Source organism: Dermacentor albipictus, chromosome 3, assembly GCF_038994185.2.
Source record: "Dermacentor albipictus isolate Rhodes 1998 colony chromosome 3, USDA_Dalb.pri_finalv2, whole genome shotgun sequence".
Lineage (NCBI taxonomy): Eukaryota > Metazoa > Arthropoda > Arachnida > Ixodida > Ixodidae > Dermacentor > Dermacentor albipictus.
This window is the reverse complement of record NC_091823.1, coordinates 17,100,082-17,118,829: the sequence shown is the minus strand read 5'-3', so window position 1 is coordinate 17,118,829 and position 18,748 is coordinate 17,100,082. Positions and strand designations below refer to the sequence as shown.

The window sequence follows — 18,748 nt, the reverse complement described above, 5'->3', positions numbered from 1 at the left end:
GACGTTTATCGTTGTGTGGCAAATACGACAAAGGGTGTAAACTTTTCTTAGTGTAAGCACTTTCTTGTGAAGGATGCATTTATTATAGAAGAGCTTTAAGACAATACATATTAAACACGTTCATTTGAACACTAGTATTATAATTACATTATTATGAGTAATTACTTATTAAACATCAATCTAAAGTACTGCAGAAATATATTGTTCATTGTTTGATCACAATAAATTGCAGCAAAAGCAACAAACCTTCATTTTATAACTCTATAAGTTATTACGTGTGGTTTTTACAAGGTTTTTAAGACATGTTTGCATGGTTTGCATTACACTTTGGGAAAACGCGGTATAAGTCGAGCTAAATCCAGCAACATTGTGCCATTGTTGATTTTTGTGACATTTTTTGGGCGAGTTGCGCGATGATTCTAGACTCACCTGCGTAAAACGAGTGAGTGCGGCGGTGTTTTGTGACTGACTGCCCGTGGAATGCTGTGAATCCGTCCGGGCGCGGGAACTGGATGCCGGCGGTGGAAAATGCCCCTGCGGCGTGCCTCGCACGTGTGCGGTGCGCACAACGGAGGCTGCAGTTCCACTTTCGAAGCGGACGCCGGTCGCCGTAGATGTAGCAGTAGTAATAGAAGCATCAGGAGAAGCCTCCTTCGCGGTCACACCTCTCGTACGAGCAGCAGCAAGATGCCCGCTTAGAGCTCACAAGCGGACTTGTTCAATCGCAAGACACATTCTAAATTTTTCTCGCATCCCCACCCCGAAGCAGTGATGGCCTGTGTTACCGTCAGCGGCGTCCCGTGCACGAGCTCGAAGTATCAGACACGCTCTATGAAGCGCTCTCTCTCCAGCGCCTGCTCGTTTGACACTAGCGAAGATGCGCTGCAGAGGGAGTTTCACGAGATGTTCCGGCTTCCTTTGGAGCGGTAAGCAATCATTTCAAGCCCGCCAAGAGGGTAGGCTTGTCTCGCCCCTGTACCTGTTGCTTGATCGCAATCCGCATGTGTAAAATAGTACTGCAATGTGCGCATTGAAGCTGTAACGTGTGGCTGTTATCAGCTGTCAAACGCCGCTCGGCGTGCGCCTGACTTGCGAGCTGGCGCAATGGAATTTGACCGTGCGATCGCGTCGCGCACCGTCACAAATTGTTCTATTTCGATCCCAAACAAAACGCACTTCATGAGGTGTGACTGCTTGTGGGTGCCGCATCATAGTTGTAATGATTTGCATTTATGTAAATAATGTGCAATGCCAAAACGAGCATGATGAAAATTAAGAATGTTTTCGTTTCGCGTTATGCGGTTTCAATTTCTTTTTTTTATTTCAGTCCGAAACGCTGCTTCATAGCTTTTCTTCGTCTTCCTCTTTCAGTTTGATACGTAAAGAGAGATAATCTGAACAAATTTGAATATGAAATTTGCTTCGCAGTTGTGACACGTTATGTAAATGTTGCATGGTTAATTGCGCAGGAGAAAACACGACAAGAAATCCAGGAAGAAAACGCCGAAAGAAAGAAGAAAGCTAAAGGTGTGTGATTGAATTCTTGCCTGAAAATGTTCATTCTGGGAGAGTTCAGTTGGAATATATTCTGGTAGATGAATATAGTTCGGCCAAACAGGTAATCTTCGATCGCAATCGAGACCGATCAGAATCGAATTCTTCGATTACGATTCGCCCGTCCCGCAGCTTGCACCGCAGAGCCAATCGCAATCGAGAAATTTAATCCCGATCGGGTTCGACCGTGGTTAAATGTGCCCGTGTGGCACCTGTATAATAAACACTGCTTCGGTAAGCTTAAAGTGGTATTGACACATCGATGGTTGAGAGAACATTCGTGTTATTGTGGCAGTAATTTGGTTTCTTTTACATGAACTGCATGTTCTCTCTTTTATACATTTTAGAATTCGAACCAGTGTTTACTGTTGTTCCATCACTTTAGTTTTTGAGATGAACACTGACTTAAAAAGTTGGCTATTAATGCTAGCATGTTCTTACTTCTGTGAGTGGTGGCTTTTAATGAGCATGTCGTGTCACACTGAACATGTTCATGACTTTCTTGCCATGCTGCTGTGCACCCGGTACTACTGTTTGAAAGTTATCCCACTGATGTCATTAAAATTGCACATAATGCATGTATAACCTGTGTTGATTGGTCTCGAATGACAAATATTCACTTCATCATCATCATCATCAGCCTAGTTACGCCCACTGCAGGGCAAAGGCCTCTCCCATACTTCTCCAACTACCCCGGTCATGTACTAATTGTGGCCATGTTGTCCCTGCAAACGTCTTAATGTCATCCGCCCACCTAACTTTCTGCCGCCCCCTGCTACGCTTCCCTTCCCTTGGAATCCAGTCCGTAACCCTTAGTGACCATCGGTTATCTTCCCTCCTCATTACATGTCCGGCCCATGCCCATTTCTTCTTCTTGATTTCAACTAAGATGATGTTTACCCGCGTTTGACACTGCTGTTACAGTTCTTAGTATGTCAGCAGTGTCCAAAATGTGCTCCTGTTAAAATGTTGCATTTTCAGACCTTCAGCACCAATTAAAAAAAAGAAAAAAGACTTACATTTCTGCTGACACCCAGCAATCCTTAGAGCCCTTTTTGCACATGAGAAGCATAATGTGAGGTGATATCATTAGTACTTGAAGCTTAAGTGCTGTAGTTTAGTATCGATAGATTTTCCTGAGTATGTATTTTACTTCTCAATAATATTGGTTAGCTGTTATTGTAGAGTGCTACCATATTCCCTCCAACACATTCTTATTCATCCGAAAATTTATTTCACATGATCCAGGTCCCCTGTGACTACATGGCCAAAATAAACATAGTCCTGTGCAGTCTGTTTACCAATCATGAGCCCTTGTTCTCTTGCCAGGCTATTGCTGACCTTAATATTTTGCACATTAATTCTCTAATCTACTGTTAGACATTGCCAGTTTAAGCCCTCAATCATATGTTGCAAGTTAACCCTAGCTTTGAATAACATTGAGTATGAACTGCGATGCACGTGTTGTATGTTTATAAGGTGCACTATTTTCATGGTGACAAATGCCGCTCATTGCCACTTGAAGAACTCATTGCCTTTCTTATGCACAGAACAAGGCAGCAGACATCCAGCCATGGAGGAGTCCAGTCTTAGAGATCCAGGGAAATCCTTCTCCCTTTGCTGTCTTCACCAATGTTCGGCAGTGCATCCTCGTGAAACATCTCCAGGACTCTGCCAGACACTTCTACTGGATTACTGCTCCACAGTCGGCAGCACTGCTTCACGCCCTCGACTCTGATTCAGAGAATGAAGGAGAAAGTGCTGCAGAGAGCAAAGATACCGTACAGACTGTGCCACGCATTGTGGGCGTTGGCCTCTGCACTGTGTTTGAGCTCATTCGGGAGAGCCGTTCAGCGCAGCCAGCATTCTGTCTGTCAGTTCTTCGGGCACTGCTGGATGTTCTCCAAGGTCAGCAGCCTGAAGGATTTCGTTCTGAGCCCCCGGAAGTACTTGGTGAGTTGGCTAGCTGTCGATGTGCTTGGGAACACGCTCTGAATGGTATCAGTTTACATGCTTATCTTTTACTTGCAATAATTCATGCCATTTACTGTAGAGTCGCATTGCTGTGTCAAAAATAAATGAATGCGAGGAAGTTGCTATCTGGGAAAACATGATCCTAGTGCTCTCTACCGTGAGGATATGAACTGATAATTTATATCCATCAATAAATCAATATTTTTATTTCCTTTTCAGTAGGAGGAGCCATAAGAATGGCTTGGTGAAGATCCTTGCCTCATTTGTTTTGGCCTACACAGCATATGGCATAGCACAGATAACATAGGTTCTGTATGTTTAAAAGAAATAAGAATACACACGATACACATGACACAAAATTCCCAAGTACATTGTGAGCAATGCTTATATATATTTAGGAACTGCTGCTTATGAGATAGCAGAAATACAGGGGAAACATTAAATCACACAAACAGATGCGTTTAAAACAACTTGATTTCTTTGTAACAGTAACAAAATAGGCCAAAGGATTCTTGATGCAACTTTTTTAGTAATTGCAGAATGGTATAGGATAAAGCCTGTTTCAAAGTAGTTAGCTTATGGAGTTGGTATTTTCCATAGTTCTTCATTTCTGGGAAGTGGTATACTTTCATTTATATGCAGTTATGTGAGTTGTGTTATGACTGTGTCATTCTGCTTGACAAATGATCTATAGCAGAGTAATAATCTGTTATATAACTGTTGTGCAGGAGAAAATTACACTGTTTAAACAACTCTCTAGAGGGCTCGTTATGAGGTACATTATTTATACATTGTATGGCCTTTTTTTGAAGTAGATGTAACTTAGACATATTAGTAATACCAGTCGTACCTCAAACAAGGCAACAGCACTGAAGCAGTGAAAGTATCAAGGAATTATAGAACATAACTTACTTTTACAATTAGTACACATCTCAATCTGGTAATTACGCCAACAGCCAAAGAAACTTTGGAACAGATGTTGACAGAGGTCAACAAATAATCAATTAATAAGGTTCTGCTGTATTTGTATCTACCTTTTGTGTGCAGGACAGGTATATGTATAGACGTTTCCATTGGGGGAGGGAGAGCATTTGCTCCCCGCAGGGGCGTCTGCGTCAGCAGGCATTTGGTGTGTTGCGATACCACGTACCCGAGCACACGAGGGTTGGACCCTCCCGCGTGTAGCCGTGTACGGCTTAGCCGTGTCCGGGGAAAGGGGGATCCTGGGGGTTGAGCCAATGCCGGGTGTTCGGACCTTTAAGGCCCCCCGGCGGAGGCAACACACCTCTTTGGCCTCTGCTTCACGTAGACGGCACCCCCGGACTGACCCACCCGGGGGAAATCGGTAGTTGCCTTTTCCTGTCTCTCTCTCCCTCCAGCCTTCGTTTTTCTCTGACTTTTCATCTTTCCTGTCTTCTCCTGGCTTCTTTTTACTTCCAATTTTCCAGGCAGCAAGGGTTAACCTTGTGTGAACAGCCAGTCTAGGTTATTTCATATTTGGTTATAGTGATGACGTAAAGCTGGCGTTTACAGGACCTGTACATACAGTCCCTGTAGCGTCCCCTTGTAGGGCTCCATGGTGGGTGGCTGGTGTTATTGCCGAAAATTCAATTCCTTTATGGCTAGCTCCTTCTCTCCGCTTCCTGACCGCCCTCACAAAAGAGGGCGCACCAATGAAGTTGTCCAGTTCCTTGGACGTCAAAGACCAAACTTCCCACGTTACCATGTGATCCACTCAGAAAAATCCGATAAACAAGTACGAAACATTTCCCCTTTTCTAGTTTCCAAGTCCTAAATTGATGTCCTTGGTCCAGGCTACAAGGTATCAAGGCTGGCAAGTGGTGATCTCCTGTTAGAGCTCCATGATCAGAAACAGTACGAAAAGCTGCCCAGTCTAGTATCATTTGGAGATGTTCCATTGACAGTAACTCCACACCGCACTCTCAACACCACCCGTGGCGTTGTCTTGGATGACGATTTGCTCCAGCTGACAGAGGCTGAGCTCCTGGAGAGCTTCAGTGATCAGAATGTTGTCAATGTGAGAAGAATTAAGATGAGAAGGGATGGAAAAGAAATTCAAACGAAGCACCTAATACTCACCTTTGCTTCAAGTATTCTGCCCGAGTCTGTAGAGGCCGGGTACATCAAGCTCCGTGTCAGACCATATGTGCCGAATCCCCTAAGATGTTTCAAATGCCAGCGTTTCAGCCACAGTTCACAGAGCTGCCGGGGCCGCCAAACATGTGCGAAATGTAGTGCCCTTGAACTGAAGCTTGTAAGAACTCTCTCCACTGTGTAAACTGTGACGGGGATCACGCCGCGTACTCGCGGTCGTGCCCCCTCCTGGAAGAAGGAAAAAGAAATTGTAACGATAAAAGTAAAAGAGAATATATCGTTCAAAGAGGCACGAAGGCAGGTAGCATACCTGCCAAAGAAAAGCTTTGCCGAAGTGGTGTGTCAGGGGGCAGTGTCACAACGGCCTCCGGCGGCTGTCCAACCCACAAGCACTGAGTTGGCAGTTACGCCATCTGCCCCCACGGTGGTCGCAGCTAGTGCTGCTCCACCAACCGAGCAGAAGGGAGTATCAACCCCGAAGGTGGGCGCAGCCGAGACTGCCCCAACCTCCCCGGCTTCTTCCAGCGCTGGCAACAGCCGGCGCAGTCAAATCCCTCAGGGAGCCCCATCGACCTCCGGGCTGGTGGGCGCAGGGGTCTTGCCCTCCAAGGCGCGACTCTCTCGGGAAACATCTCGTTCGCAAGAGCACGTGTCCGGCGCCTCACAAGAGGCAGTGGACACTACACATATCCTCAAGGCGCACCAAGCGCCTAAGGAGCGGCGAGGTTCCCTCGAACGCTTCAAAAAGAGCAAAACCCAAGTTACAGGGCCTCGAAAGAGCTCTGGAACGTAATCTCTGACATCTCTGTAATTATTAGTACTGTTTCCGTATACACAGTACCTATTTACTTCCAACATGAATACACCAATAATTCAATGGAACATCAGTGGTCTTCTTAGGAACCTTGATGACGTGCAAGAACTTGTCCCAAAACACAATCCAAAAGTGCTGTGTCTACAGGAAACACACTTAAAACCACAACACACAAACTTTCTCTGAGCGTATGTCAAGTTTCGCTAAGATCGCGATGATGCTTTCGTATCATCAGGCAGTGTTGCCATTTTTATTCATAAAAGCATTTCGTGTCAGCGTTTACAGCTACAAACGCCCCTTGAAGCAGTGGCGGTTCGAGTTGTTCTCCTAAATAAACTCATTAAGATTTGCTCGATTTACGTACCCCCACACTGCAAATTAAACAAACATGAATTTCAGTCATTTATAGACGAGTTGCCAGAACCTTATGTTGTTCTTGGCGATTTCAATGCGCACGGCTCCCTGTGGGGCGACTCTCGTATAGATGCGCGAGGTCGTCTTGTTGAACAGTTCCTTTTTTCTTGTGGTGCATGCCTTCTGAATAAGAAGGAACCCACATATTACTTTCTAGCAAACAGAACCTTTTCTTCAATCGATCTCAGCATAGTTTCTCCTTCTATTCTGCCTGAACTCGAATGGGAAGTTACAAAGAACCCTTACGGAAGCGATCACTTTCCCATACTACTACGAACACCTAAAGAAAACGAATATCCACCACAGGCACCTCGGTGGAAGATTGAGACAGCTGATTGGGATAAATTTCGAACTCTTACTGGTATCTCATGGCATGACATCTCCTCGTTAGAAATTGATGCTGCTGTGGAGTATTTTACAGCCTTGATAATAGATGCCGCATCTAAATGCATATCACAAGTAAATGGCTTGGCATGTAAATGGCGTGTCCCGTGCTGGAACGATGATTGTAGGATCGCTCGTAAGAAACAAAACAAGGCGTGGAAGTTGCTACGCGCCTCCCCCACTGCGGAGAATCTTATAAACTTTAAAAAAGTAAAATCCCAAGGCAGGCGAACCCACCGACAGGCCAGAAGATAGAGTTGGCAAACGTTTTTATCGGGTATCAACTCGTATACAGATGAGGCCAAAGTCTGGAACAGGGTTAGTAGGATAAGAGGGTGACAAACATACTCCCTCCCTTTGGTAAACACACAAGGGAAAACCCTGCAAGACCAGGCAGATTCACTTGGGGAGCACTTTGAGCGTGTGTCGAGCTCAATCAATTATTCCCAGTCCTTTCTTAAACATAAAGAAATAATAGAACGTAAGCCAATCATACGAAAATCCAGGCAGAATGAACCATATAACCGGCCTTTCAGTATTGCCGAGTTGAGAGCTGCCTTGAACACATGCAAAAGCACTGCACCGGGACCTGACAGAGCCATGTATGACATGATCAGAAACCTTGTGGGGTTCTCCTCTGTGCTCTTGGGACAAAGGAACGACAACACAATAGTGCAAACAATCACAAGGGCATTTATTGCACCTTTCATAGATCAATGCCTGCTAGCCGAGTTGCTATCCGCAAAACATGCCGATGGGCGCGCGACAAATCTAGAAGTCCGACTCACCGCGACCGGAAGCGAGCGAATATGTTCGCCCCATGCTGGATCCCAACGCCTGGTCGTTCGCGTGTACAGTCACGCGAACGGTGGTGCGTTCGAAGGCGGCCACGCGAGACGGTCTCGCAGAGGCATGGGTCGCCGCGCGCGCGCGCGGGACGTCGACGCCGTGCGCCGACCCGCCGGGAAAAAGCCAGCCCGTTCTGCCCTGCGCCCCCAAGTAACCCTGCCGTGAGGCGGCGTTAGCAGCGCAATGCTCGCGCCATCTCTCGCACTGCGCCCCAACCACATCGACCGCCGCGAGCATCACGCAGGCCACGCGGCGAAGCCGGATTACAGGAGACGCGCGTCCCGATGTTTAGTAACCCCGCCGCAGCGCAACACTTGCACCATCTCTCGCACTGCGCCTCAACCACTCCGACCGCCGCGGGCGCCGGGCCACGCGAGCCGTGCGGGAAAACAACAAATCAGGGGTAGGTGAGAGTCGCGCATCCCCACAACCCCCCAACCTTAAATCACTATATATTCCGGCGAAACATGTCACACGCTCTAACATCAACGCTTGCTTCGAGAACAAGGTAGTACATGCAATATTGGCCGCGCCGAGGAAATGTCCACATGCTGTGCATAACATGCGAGCCGACTGTCCTTGGGAACACCACTGGCGTCCGCCGGTCACAGCGGCAGCTTTGCAAACTCGACGGCACGATTCCAGGCCAGGACTCCGGAAACGACGACGCAGTAGTCGGTACGAGCAAGCGTCGCTCGCGCCGGCCCGCCCTGCTGGCAAGAGCCGCCGTAGCTGTCGGTGACCGCTGGCTCTTTTGTCCGCCGCTGTGGGTTGTGAGCTGGATGCAGGAGGCCGCCGAAGTCGCTGCGCCGAACTGGCCACAGCATCACCATCGCCCGGGGTGGCTCGATCGTAGTCCGGGGCAGCAGCGCAGACGATGTGCAGGTGACAGCAAACCAGGGGTAACTCCAATCACGCTGCGTACACTCAACACACTCGACAAACACTAAAGTAATGCAAGGGAGATACGCATCGCCCACGTGGTACGATGTTCAACTCGGCTAGCAAAAGATCGGGCAGCTACTCGGATGCTAAGTTCACGTGAACAAAGCTCGCTTCCCTGAGTCGAACGAGTAATTTCAATTCGTGCGAGGCTAACTAGAATGAAGGAAAAAAGTGCAACACCTCAACGCCACGGTCCACCAGGTTGTGTCCCTCCACGTGCGACAGGCAGCTTCGTTAAAGTGTACTAAGTACACTTTAGCTTCGTAAAGCCTTAGGCCTAAAGTGTCGCTACCCTGACAACAACCGGCATCCAAAAACAACACCCAAAATGAGCGCAAAACAGGCAGCCTCGAGGAGACGTCAGCTCGGTTAGGTGGTCCTACTCCGCTCGGTGCACACAGCATCCGAGTTGATGGCGCCCACCGTCCCAGACGGTGTCGGAGCGCACGGTGCCAGGCCGCAGTACCAGTCAGCCCGTAGTGGCACCCATGGCCCGCGGCCACCCGGCTCCCAGAGCCGCGACTTCATCCGAGTCAAAGAGATAGAAGAAGCTATTTACATAAGAAATTCGGACCACCCACGAGGCCTCCGTACTCACTCGCTTCAGGCTTGGCAATGCCCCGCGGGCGCTGAGTCTCGCTCTCTCAGGATGCAGACCACGTGGCTCTCGTACCGACGAATGTCATTAAAAAAAAAAAAAACACTTGCGAAAAGGCTTAGCATGTTGACATGTTCAAACACACTACAGCCACCGTCACCTCGCTCAAGAAAGCATGCCGCCAACGCTAGCGATCAAAATCCACGCTAGCCCTACGCTTCGGTTCAAACAAAGGTCTCGAACGAAGCAACACTTAAAATTATCGTCCGATGCCCCATAAGGCCCACGTTGGGCAGCCAGATGAGGGGTTCTCTTCCGTACTCTTGGGACAAAGGAACGACAACACAGTAGTGCAATCACAAGGGCATTTATTGCACCTTTCATAGATCAATGCCTGCTAGCCGAGTTGCTATCCACAAAACATGCCGCTGGGCGCGCGACAAATCTAGAAGTCCGACTCACCGCGAACGGAAGCGAGCGAATATGTTCGCCCCATGCTGGATCCCAACGCCTGGTCGTTCGTGTGTACAGTCACGCGAACGGTGGCGCGTTCGAAGGCGGCCACACGCGACGGTCTCGCAGAAGCATGGGTCGCCGCGCGCGCGCGCGGGACGTAGACGCCGTGCGCCGACCCGCCGGAAAAAGCCAGCCCGTTCTGCCCTGCGCCCCCAAGTAACCCTGCCGTGAGGCGGCGTTAGCAGCGCAACGCTCGCGCCATCTCTCGCACTGCGCCCCAACCACATCGACCGCCGCGAGCATCACGCAGGCCACGCGGCGAAGCCGGATTACAGGAGACCCGCTATGCGGGAAAAACATCAGGACGCGCGAGAGGCGCGCATCCCCACAACCTACATACTGACACACAAGTTACACTACTTACACTATTCAACACTATTTGGGCTTCCGGATACCTCCCATCCACATGGAAAGAAGCGATTGTGGTTTCTGTTCTGAAGCACAGAAAAGACCCTTCCTTGGCGGCAAGTTACCGTCCGATAGCTCTAACTAATTGTCTGTGTAAGCTTTCTGAAAAAATGATAAATCGCAGACTTATACATTTCCTTGAGCTCAACAATATGCTCGATCCTTATCGGTGTGGATTCTGAGGAGGGTGGTCGACAACCAATCATCTTGTGCGCATTGAAGGAAATATCCGCGATGCATTTATACATAAACAGTTTTTCCTGTCGATATTCCTCGATATGGAGAAGGCATATGACACGGCATGGCGTTACGGGATCTTGCGAGACCTGTCGGAAATTGGCATCCGTGGAAATATGCTGAACACAATTGAAAGCTATTTGTCAAGTTGTACCTTCCGAGTAAAAGTCGGTAATGCACTGTCATGTCCTTTTACGCAGAAAACTGGTGTACCCCAGGGAGGCGTGCTCAGCTGCACTCTCTTTATCGTTAAGATGAACACGCTACGTGCTTCACTGCCGCCGGCCATTTTTTATTCTGTATACATAGACGATATACAAGTAGGCTTCAAATCCTGCAACTTCACAGTATGTGAGAGACAGGTACAGCAGGGCTTGAACAAGGTTTCCATGTGGGCAGACGAAAACGGATTTAAAGTGAACCCCAACAAAAGTTCTTGTGTGCTTTTCACAAGAAATAGAGGGCTCATTGCAGAACCCAGTATCGAAATGTATGGTCAGCGAATTCCTGTGAACAAAGAACACAAGTTCTTAGGCATCATACTTGATTCTAAATTAACTTTTATTGCACACATAAAGTACCTCAAGGTCAAATGCTTAAAAACAACGAACTTACTTAAACTGTTATCCCACACAACATGGGGCAGCGACAGGAAATGTTTAATGAATCTTTACAAGAGCCTCATTTGATCACGGTTGGACTACGGTGCCGTGATCTATCATTCTGCAGCCCCGAGCGCGCTAAAGATGCTAGATCCGGTCCACCATCTAGGAATCCGACTGGCCACTGGAGCTTTCAGAACAAGTCCCATTGAAAGTTTATATGCAGAATCAAATGAGTGGTCACTTCATCTGCAGAGAACATACATCAGCCAAACATTTTTCTGAAAGTCCACTCTAATCCTCAACATCCATGTTTTAATACCATTAACGATATGACATATGCTACACTCTTTCATAATTGTCCCTCCGTAAGACAGACTTTCTCGCTGCGTGTGAGGGAGCTTAGTGATCAAATGCATGTCCCACTCCTCGAGCTCCGCCTAATGCATCCAGCCAAGCTGCTACCTCCTTGGAAGTGGCAGCTCATACAATGCAATATATTTTTTGTGCAAGTCACAAAGCACGCTTCAGAGATTGAAATCCAAATGCTTCTCCGGGAACTCCAGTACAAATACTCCTGCACGGAGTTCTACACAGATGCATCGAAGTCACACGACGGGGTGTCCTATGCAGCCGTCGGTCCATCCTTTACGGCCGAGGCCTACGCACTGTTGTCGGTTGTAAAGCATATAAAGAAATCAAAACTCCAGAAATCAGTTATATATACGGACTCCCTTAGTGTTGTGAAGGCCTTGATGTCATTCTGTAACCACAAAAATCCGGTAATTAATGAACTCTACTCTGACCTTTGCAAAACATATATATCTAACCAACATGTGATTATATGCTGGGTGCCTGGACATAGGGGCATCGAGGGTAACATTCTAGTGGACCAGATGGCCACATCAATTTCAATGCATGCAGTTAATCCTACTGCTTCGGTCTCTGTCACAGACCTGAAGCCTTTCTTAAGAAGAAAACTGCGAAACTACTGGCAACACTTGTGGGACCTGGAAACAAATAATAAGCTGCATGTAATAAAGCCACAATTAGGTTTCTGGCCTCCTGTAATTAAATTCCGCCGGACAGATGTCATATTCTGTCGTCTAAGAATAGGACACACATTTGGCACACATAACTTTTTACTCACGGGAAACGAGCCTCCAACCTGTGGTAGATGCGGGGAGAGGCTGACCGTCCTACTGGAGTGTCGGGAAGCCGAATCTGAAAGAAAGAAACATTTTCTCTTAGCATACCGGCAGCACATCCCCCTTCATCCTGTTATGTTACTTGGTCCAGAACCACTCTTTGACACCAACGCAGTCCTGGGTTTTTTGAAAGATGTTGTGTTGCACGTTATTAGCCCTACATGTTCGTAGCGCCTCCTCTCTTCAGAGGATGCTGTTGTGATAATTATTTTGAATAGCACATGCCTCTAGGCCCTTGTAGTTCAAGGGCTCTGGCGAGGCAGTAGTGCTGTAAGCAATTTAACTTCTCGCATATTTTAAATAATGCATCATTCTTCTACGATGGACTTTAATGTTCATAGTATTCGTCATTAGTCATCGCCATAATTTTATAGCATGTAGATTTTACGCACTTTACAGCCACTATTTTTAGGCCCCTTTACAGCCAAGTCACATCCCCACAGAACTCATTATCATCACCACGAAATCACTAACACTGTCTTGGTGCTCTTTGGCCATATCTGGCCCTTGCGCCACTAAACCACACACACTCATTCATTCAGAGCATTTGCCCTACGGACTGTTGCACGTGAGTACAAAGGCATGTGCTGCAGCTTCGGCAGTGCTTTTGTGGGAGGCTCACACATAATCACAACAGTCCAGAGAACATTATATTGAAGCCCAGGGCGCTCTCATTGGAAAGGTCTACAGACCGCAATCACAACACTTAAATAATAAATGTTGACAAATCTTGCAGGATGACAATGCACCACTTACTGCAGTGCATGTCGCTGCCATAACCTGTCCATCCACATTTTCGACTTCTGTGAACGCCTGCATCTTGTAAACCCCACCCCTTATGTAACACCCCAAAAGGGGTCTTTAAGGAAAATAAGGTGATGTGATGTGATGTGTATCTCTAAGCTGACAGAAGATAGTAATAGGTTCAAGAAATGGACAAACAATATATTTATTGCAAGCTGATTGCATGCCTACTTACCATGTGAATGGCATGAATGCTAGTCATCATTAGTAATTTATAGCCATAGGAGTGATTTAGGGTACTGTCATGTTCTGTGGTGTCGCATCTGCATGCACCATGCACTGAGTCTGGTGCATTTGTGCAGATGAAACATTGCTGGTGCAGATTATGGTAGGGTATTTTGCATTGTAGTATGCTCGACACTGTTATAAATGCAGTCCCCTTTATTACAGTTTTCATTATATTCACTGCTGTGTGTATTTGAAAACTGCATGACCCATGTTTTAGCACAGGGTTGGGATTCGGAAGATGCAATTTTTGGTGTCAGCATTGATTTACACTTGTTGCAGTTGCTAATTTCAAAATTTTAATTGTCTGTTTTGTTTCCAGACAAGATGTTCGATCTCTTGCTGGACATCGCGACTAAAGCAGCTGAGCCCGTGCAATATGGTCAGGCACACTCGAGCAACAGCGAGGTGCTGTCACAACTGACTTCAAATGCATGTGCCTGCCTGCTCAGCCTTGTGGTGGCAACAGGGGACACGTCCAAGATGCTATCTGCTACTGCTGCACTGCTCATGAGTCCACGGAGTCTGACGGCTGAGGAAATTCCAGTATGCCGAATTTTCCTTTGCATTGAATTAAGAGTATCCATATAGTCATTTTGTTTGCATTTCTCAGGAAATGTGGGAGCATGGAACCTGCCAACAGAAGTTGTCAAATTAAGAACACTGTAAAAAGGGAAAGGGAGAGAATATGAGAAGGTGAGGTTGGGTATGTTAACCAGAAAACAGGAAGAGGCATTTGGTTGGCTGACTTTTGTAGAGGAAGGCAGATAGGGGAATTGAAAGCTTAAAAAAGGAAAGTGTGAGAGTAATGTCACGTGGTGAAAGGTGATCACACAGGCCAGTAGGTGTTAAGAAATGTAATAGTGCCTTCAGATACTTCGTGTGCTGATGAATGGCAAAAAAAAAAGAGAAAGAAATAGGGTATAACATGCTTTTCAAGCTTCACCAATGATTTGTTTACATAACCTTTTTACCTAACTGCAATAGTTAATTTCGCACGCACCAAAAAATGCATTTCAATAATATGAGTGGGCCTTTTTGCTGTGTCTAATATTCTGGTATGTGTGTGGTCTTGGCAAACTTTCAGATGCCAAGCATTCTAGTGGCAATGCAGAAGAGTGTCCAAGCAGTTTTGTTGGGAAAAGTTCAGCGCCCCACCTGGCTCAGTCATGGAATCCCAAAGACGGCACACTGTGGAACATTTTCCTTGCACTTGCCAAAGTCTTCCCATTTTGGTAAGTATTGAGATGCATTCTCAGTTGTTCTTTCCTAATACTGTATGACTTTCTAACTGCCTCCTAGAATACAGACTAAACTTCTTAAAGGGACAGTCAAGAGCAGCAGTAAATTATGTGGGGTCTGAACTGCTCTTGGGATCTTCAAGAGGTGTACAGTAGTGCGATTAAAAGATGGGACAAAAGAAGACGCACAGGGACACACACAGCGCTAACTAATCGCGCTACTATACACCCCTTGAAGATGCATTACCAACAAACCCACATTGCAACCCTCGTGCTCTTGGGAACAAAGGGCATCTGTGTTATGCACGGTTGTCGGGTGGCCAGCCCTCTCATGCCGTCTCTCGTTGCAACTGCGTAAATGTGACACTTCCACCATCGCATCTGTGTTATGAGGGGAAGCTAAATGTCGTGGGACGTGAGGGACTTGAGTGTCCCCACAATTTTCTTTTAGGCTGATGAAGTATTTTAACAACATTGTTTTTATTCATTTGGAAAAAAAGAAAGAAAGGAAGGTTTGGTTACCACTGGAGAACATGAAGGCTGAACTCTCGTCTGAATTTCCCGCCAAAACATCGATAATAAAACACCGTTTTATCATATTTGGTAATTTTGGTGCAGGAAAAATTCCTTTGAAATATGGTGTAGTCCTCTGTTACCGGTAAACAATTACATATGCCCTAGTTTAAGCTGTCTAAATCCATGACATTATGGAGAGCTGGTGCAGGATCCTCAGGACAGCAGCAGCACTCTTCTTTAGTTTTTGTATCTTTTCTAACTTGCCAAGCCTCCTCTCACAACATGAATGGTACTTTTGCTATTTGCTATCACAGGAAGATATTTTACTAATACAGTTAACTTATTGTTTTTTTTTTTAGCATCCACTTAACTCTTTCAGTGCAGGGGTCTTTTTTTTTTTTTTGAGGCAATGCACCCTCAGCGATGTTTTTTTTTCTTGGATATTATAAAATGAAAACAATGGTTTATTTTTGGTTATGCAGAAAGGACAGAAATGACATGGTTAATGAAAAATGCACGTTTGAATATTGCAAGTTGAGTGTATGCTAAAAAATTCTGTCATGTTCAAAGTGCACTCATCATAAGCCATATTGCTTACAATATCTATTGTAATATATGTGTAGTTAAAGGGCCCCTCGCCAGGCCACACAACAAACTTCGGTTATGTGCTGGAAGTTGTTACGTGTCCTCTAAGGAGTGTTCCGCCCGCCAAATTTTTCAAATCACTTCATTAATAGCAGAGATAGAAATATTTCAGCGCCACGAATGCATGATTTCAGGAGGCGAGCTCCACTGCCAAGCGAGAGACTCGGTCGACTTGCCCCGTCTTGTCTCCGCAAGCGAAATTCCTTCCCTGTGTTCTCCCATACAGGACCTCGAGGACGCGTGATGCATACATCACGGGCCCCACCTTAATTTTCTTTTTCTCCTCGTTTTCTTGTGGCGCGACGCACTTCTGTTGACGGTGTCGCACGCGAGCTGTTGTGATTGCGTTGAGTTGTGTTGTGATTGCACAGTACACAATTTTGTGCGCTGTGCACGAGGACACCTGACTAGTGGTATAAGTCTGTGCTGCACGAATATTGAGGCATGCATAAGCGGATCACAGGGGATGATCTCGCGCTGGAACACGGTAGAAAACGACATAGTTTCGGTGTCTGCGCGCGCGACTGCACAAAGGGGGAACAAGCAGACGAAACGGAAGTACATCTCCCTTGCTACAGCGCGAAGTAAAACAAAAACATGCAGACATTCGGTTTGTGTGTTTTATTATTTCTCTAAGCTTTAATTCGTCTATTCAAGCAGCATGTTACACAAATAACAGATGTTGCCTTGAATAATTCTCGAAGTCATGTGTCACTTGCGAGCGACGTCGCATTGCAAACACATGTACGTAGGTGCACTAGCATGTGTACGTCATCCTCCGGTTTGGACAGCATGGCAGGTGTGAGGAGAAGGGAAAATGGCGTTCGGTTTAAAATTTTGGACCTCTCCGCGGTGCATTGCAATGTAATACTTTGCAGACACGATCATTATCGTGGTTTGTGTGTTCTGCGCTTGTCAGCTCAAAATGGCCAAACCTGGTGACAGGCACTGTAAAACAGCATGCAGTATATAAGTTTATGGCAGAGCTTGGATGTGCAGCTTGGTGTGAAAAATTGTGGATAGTGAATGCTCTGTGTCTTGATGCAGCTCAGTGCCCTCACATTTTCTTCTTCTTCTTTTCAGCTAAACACATGCTTCAAAGTCAGTGTACCATTGCATGTGATGGCAAGTTCCTTTATCTGTTCAGGCAAGGTATTTTGTACAAGCTGGGGACTGGGTTTGGAGGGACCGTCAAGGTACGCACATTTTATTACACTGTGCCATCAAAGTATTCATTATTGCAATCCCGTCGTGATGGATGAGCATGATACAATTTTTATTGGATGTATTCTTTTGCACACATTGTGCACTTGCTGAATAAAGTTGTTTGTAAGAGACTTAGGCTCCTAAAAATGTTGATATTCGTTGTTTTATAATCTCACCTTATGAGCTGGCAGCTTTAAGTATTGATTTTGCTTTAAAATGGTCAACATATCGGCAACCTCACCGTATCCCTACCATATTAACAATTACACTGTTACAACAGCTACACAATATAACTATCTAGAAGTTCTATTGACATCGTATCTTTCTTGGACAGAGCATATCATGTCCAATTTAGCCAACGCCTCCCAATCGTTGGGGTATTTGCGACACAACTTAAGGAATTATCCTTCAAATGTTCGCAAGCTAGCTTATCTAACTCTCGTTCGTTCCAAGCTCGAGTATGCATCTCCCATTTGGTCCCCTCACCAGAAATACTTCATTGAAACGCTAGAACGAATCCAGAACAGAGCGAGCCGCTTCATCGTAAACGATTACAGCTACCAGTCTAGTGTAACACAAATAAAAGTTAAGCTTTCATTACAATCCTTGAACACTCACCATGACATTGCCCTTTTATCACTGTTCCACAAATTCCTTCACTCCACTCGAACACCCGCATGCTTGAAATGACCCTACTCCACGTCACATAGGCTTCATAATCATTTCAGCTATGCCCGCCTTTACGGTTCTACAAAAAGATTCCATTACTCTGCTCTTCCTCGTGCTATCAGAATATGGAATTCACTCCCGGACAGCATTGCATGCCAGTTCAACTATGATTCATTCCGTGATGCCTTGACAGAATGCATGACTAAAGAAATGTGAAGTTTCATGTTTGTCGCACAGTGCTTTCTTGTACTTGCACTATCTTTTACAACTTATTGTCGCATTATTACGGTTATATCGCTATGTTTACCATTCCGTTGGAATGTCGCGTCAGTAACTTTTCTGTCATTTTTTAAATAATTAATACTGTTTGATCTTTTAATTACACGACTTCACTGAAAACAAGCTGTCTGATTTATTCCTTGTTACTATATCATGTTTTCTTCTTTTCCCTAGTGAATTGTGAACTAAATAATTCTTTTTCATCTCGGTTGCACTTGCGGTTGTAGTTTGTGAACAGATACGGTTTATAGATGTCTTGTATTCTATGTATTTTCTATGTGCTGCCCCCCTTACTCAGTGCCTCACTTTGAGGCCTGTAAGGTATCTTTAAATAAATAAATAAATATCCGTCTACGTGGCAGTGCTGTGCACAGCAGACACTTGTTTGATCAATTCCACTCGTATTTTTCAATTTGACTTCCAGGTTTTCTGTGGCAAGGAAGCTCAACAAAGAGCCTGGCCATATAGGCATATTTGTAAACAATAACCGTTCCATGCCAGAGATGTGTAGTAGTTTGGTGTGATCGTTGGAGGTTAATAATCCA

At 45.9% G+C, this 18,748-nt stretch overlaps 1 protein-coding gene across 1 annotated transcript in view; it reads left to right on the top strand.

The window, feature by feature from the left end:
* Positions 1-366: 366 nt before the first annotated feature.
* Positions 367-18,748, top strand: part of hiw (MYC binding protein highwire) — a 287,002-nt gene continuing 268,620 nt past the window's right edge. Inside the window, exons 1-6 of the mRNA XM_065451052.2 lie at positions 367-926; positions 1,470-1,527; positions 3,105-3,507; positions 13,970-14,193; positions 14,735-14,882; positions 17,133-17,245. Of these exons, the coding sequence (XP_065307124.2) occupies positions 772-926; positions 1,470-1,527; positions 3,105-3,507; positions 13,970-14,193; positions 14,735-14,882; positions 17,133-17,245 (1,101 nt within the window). The 5' untranslated portion in view covers positions 367-771. The remainder of the gene's footprint in view (positions 927-1,469; positions 1,528-3,104; positions 3,508-13,969; positions 14,194-14,734; positions 14,883-17,132; positions 17,246-18,748) is intronic.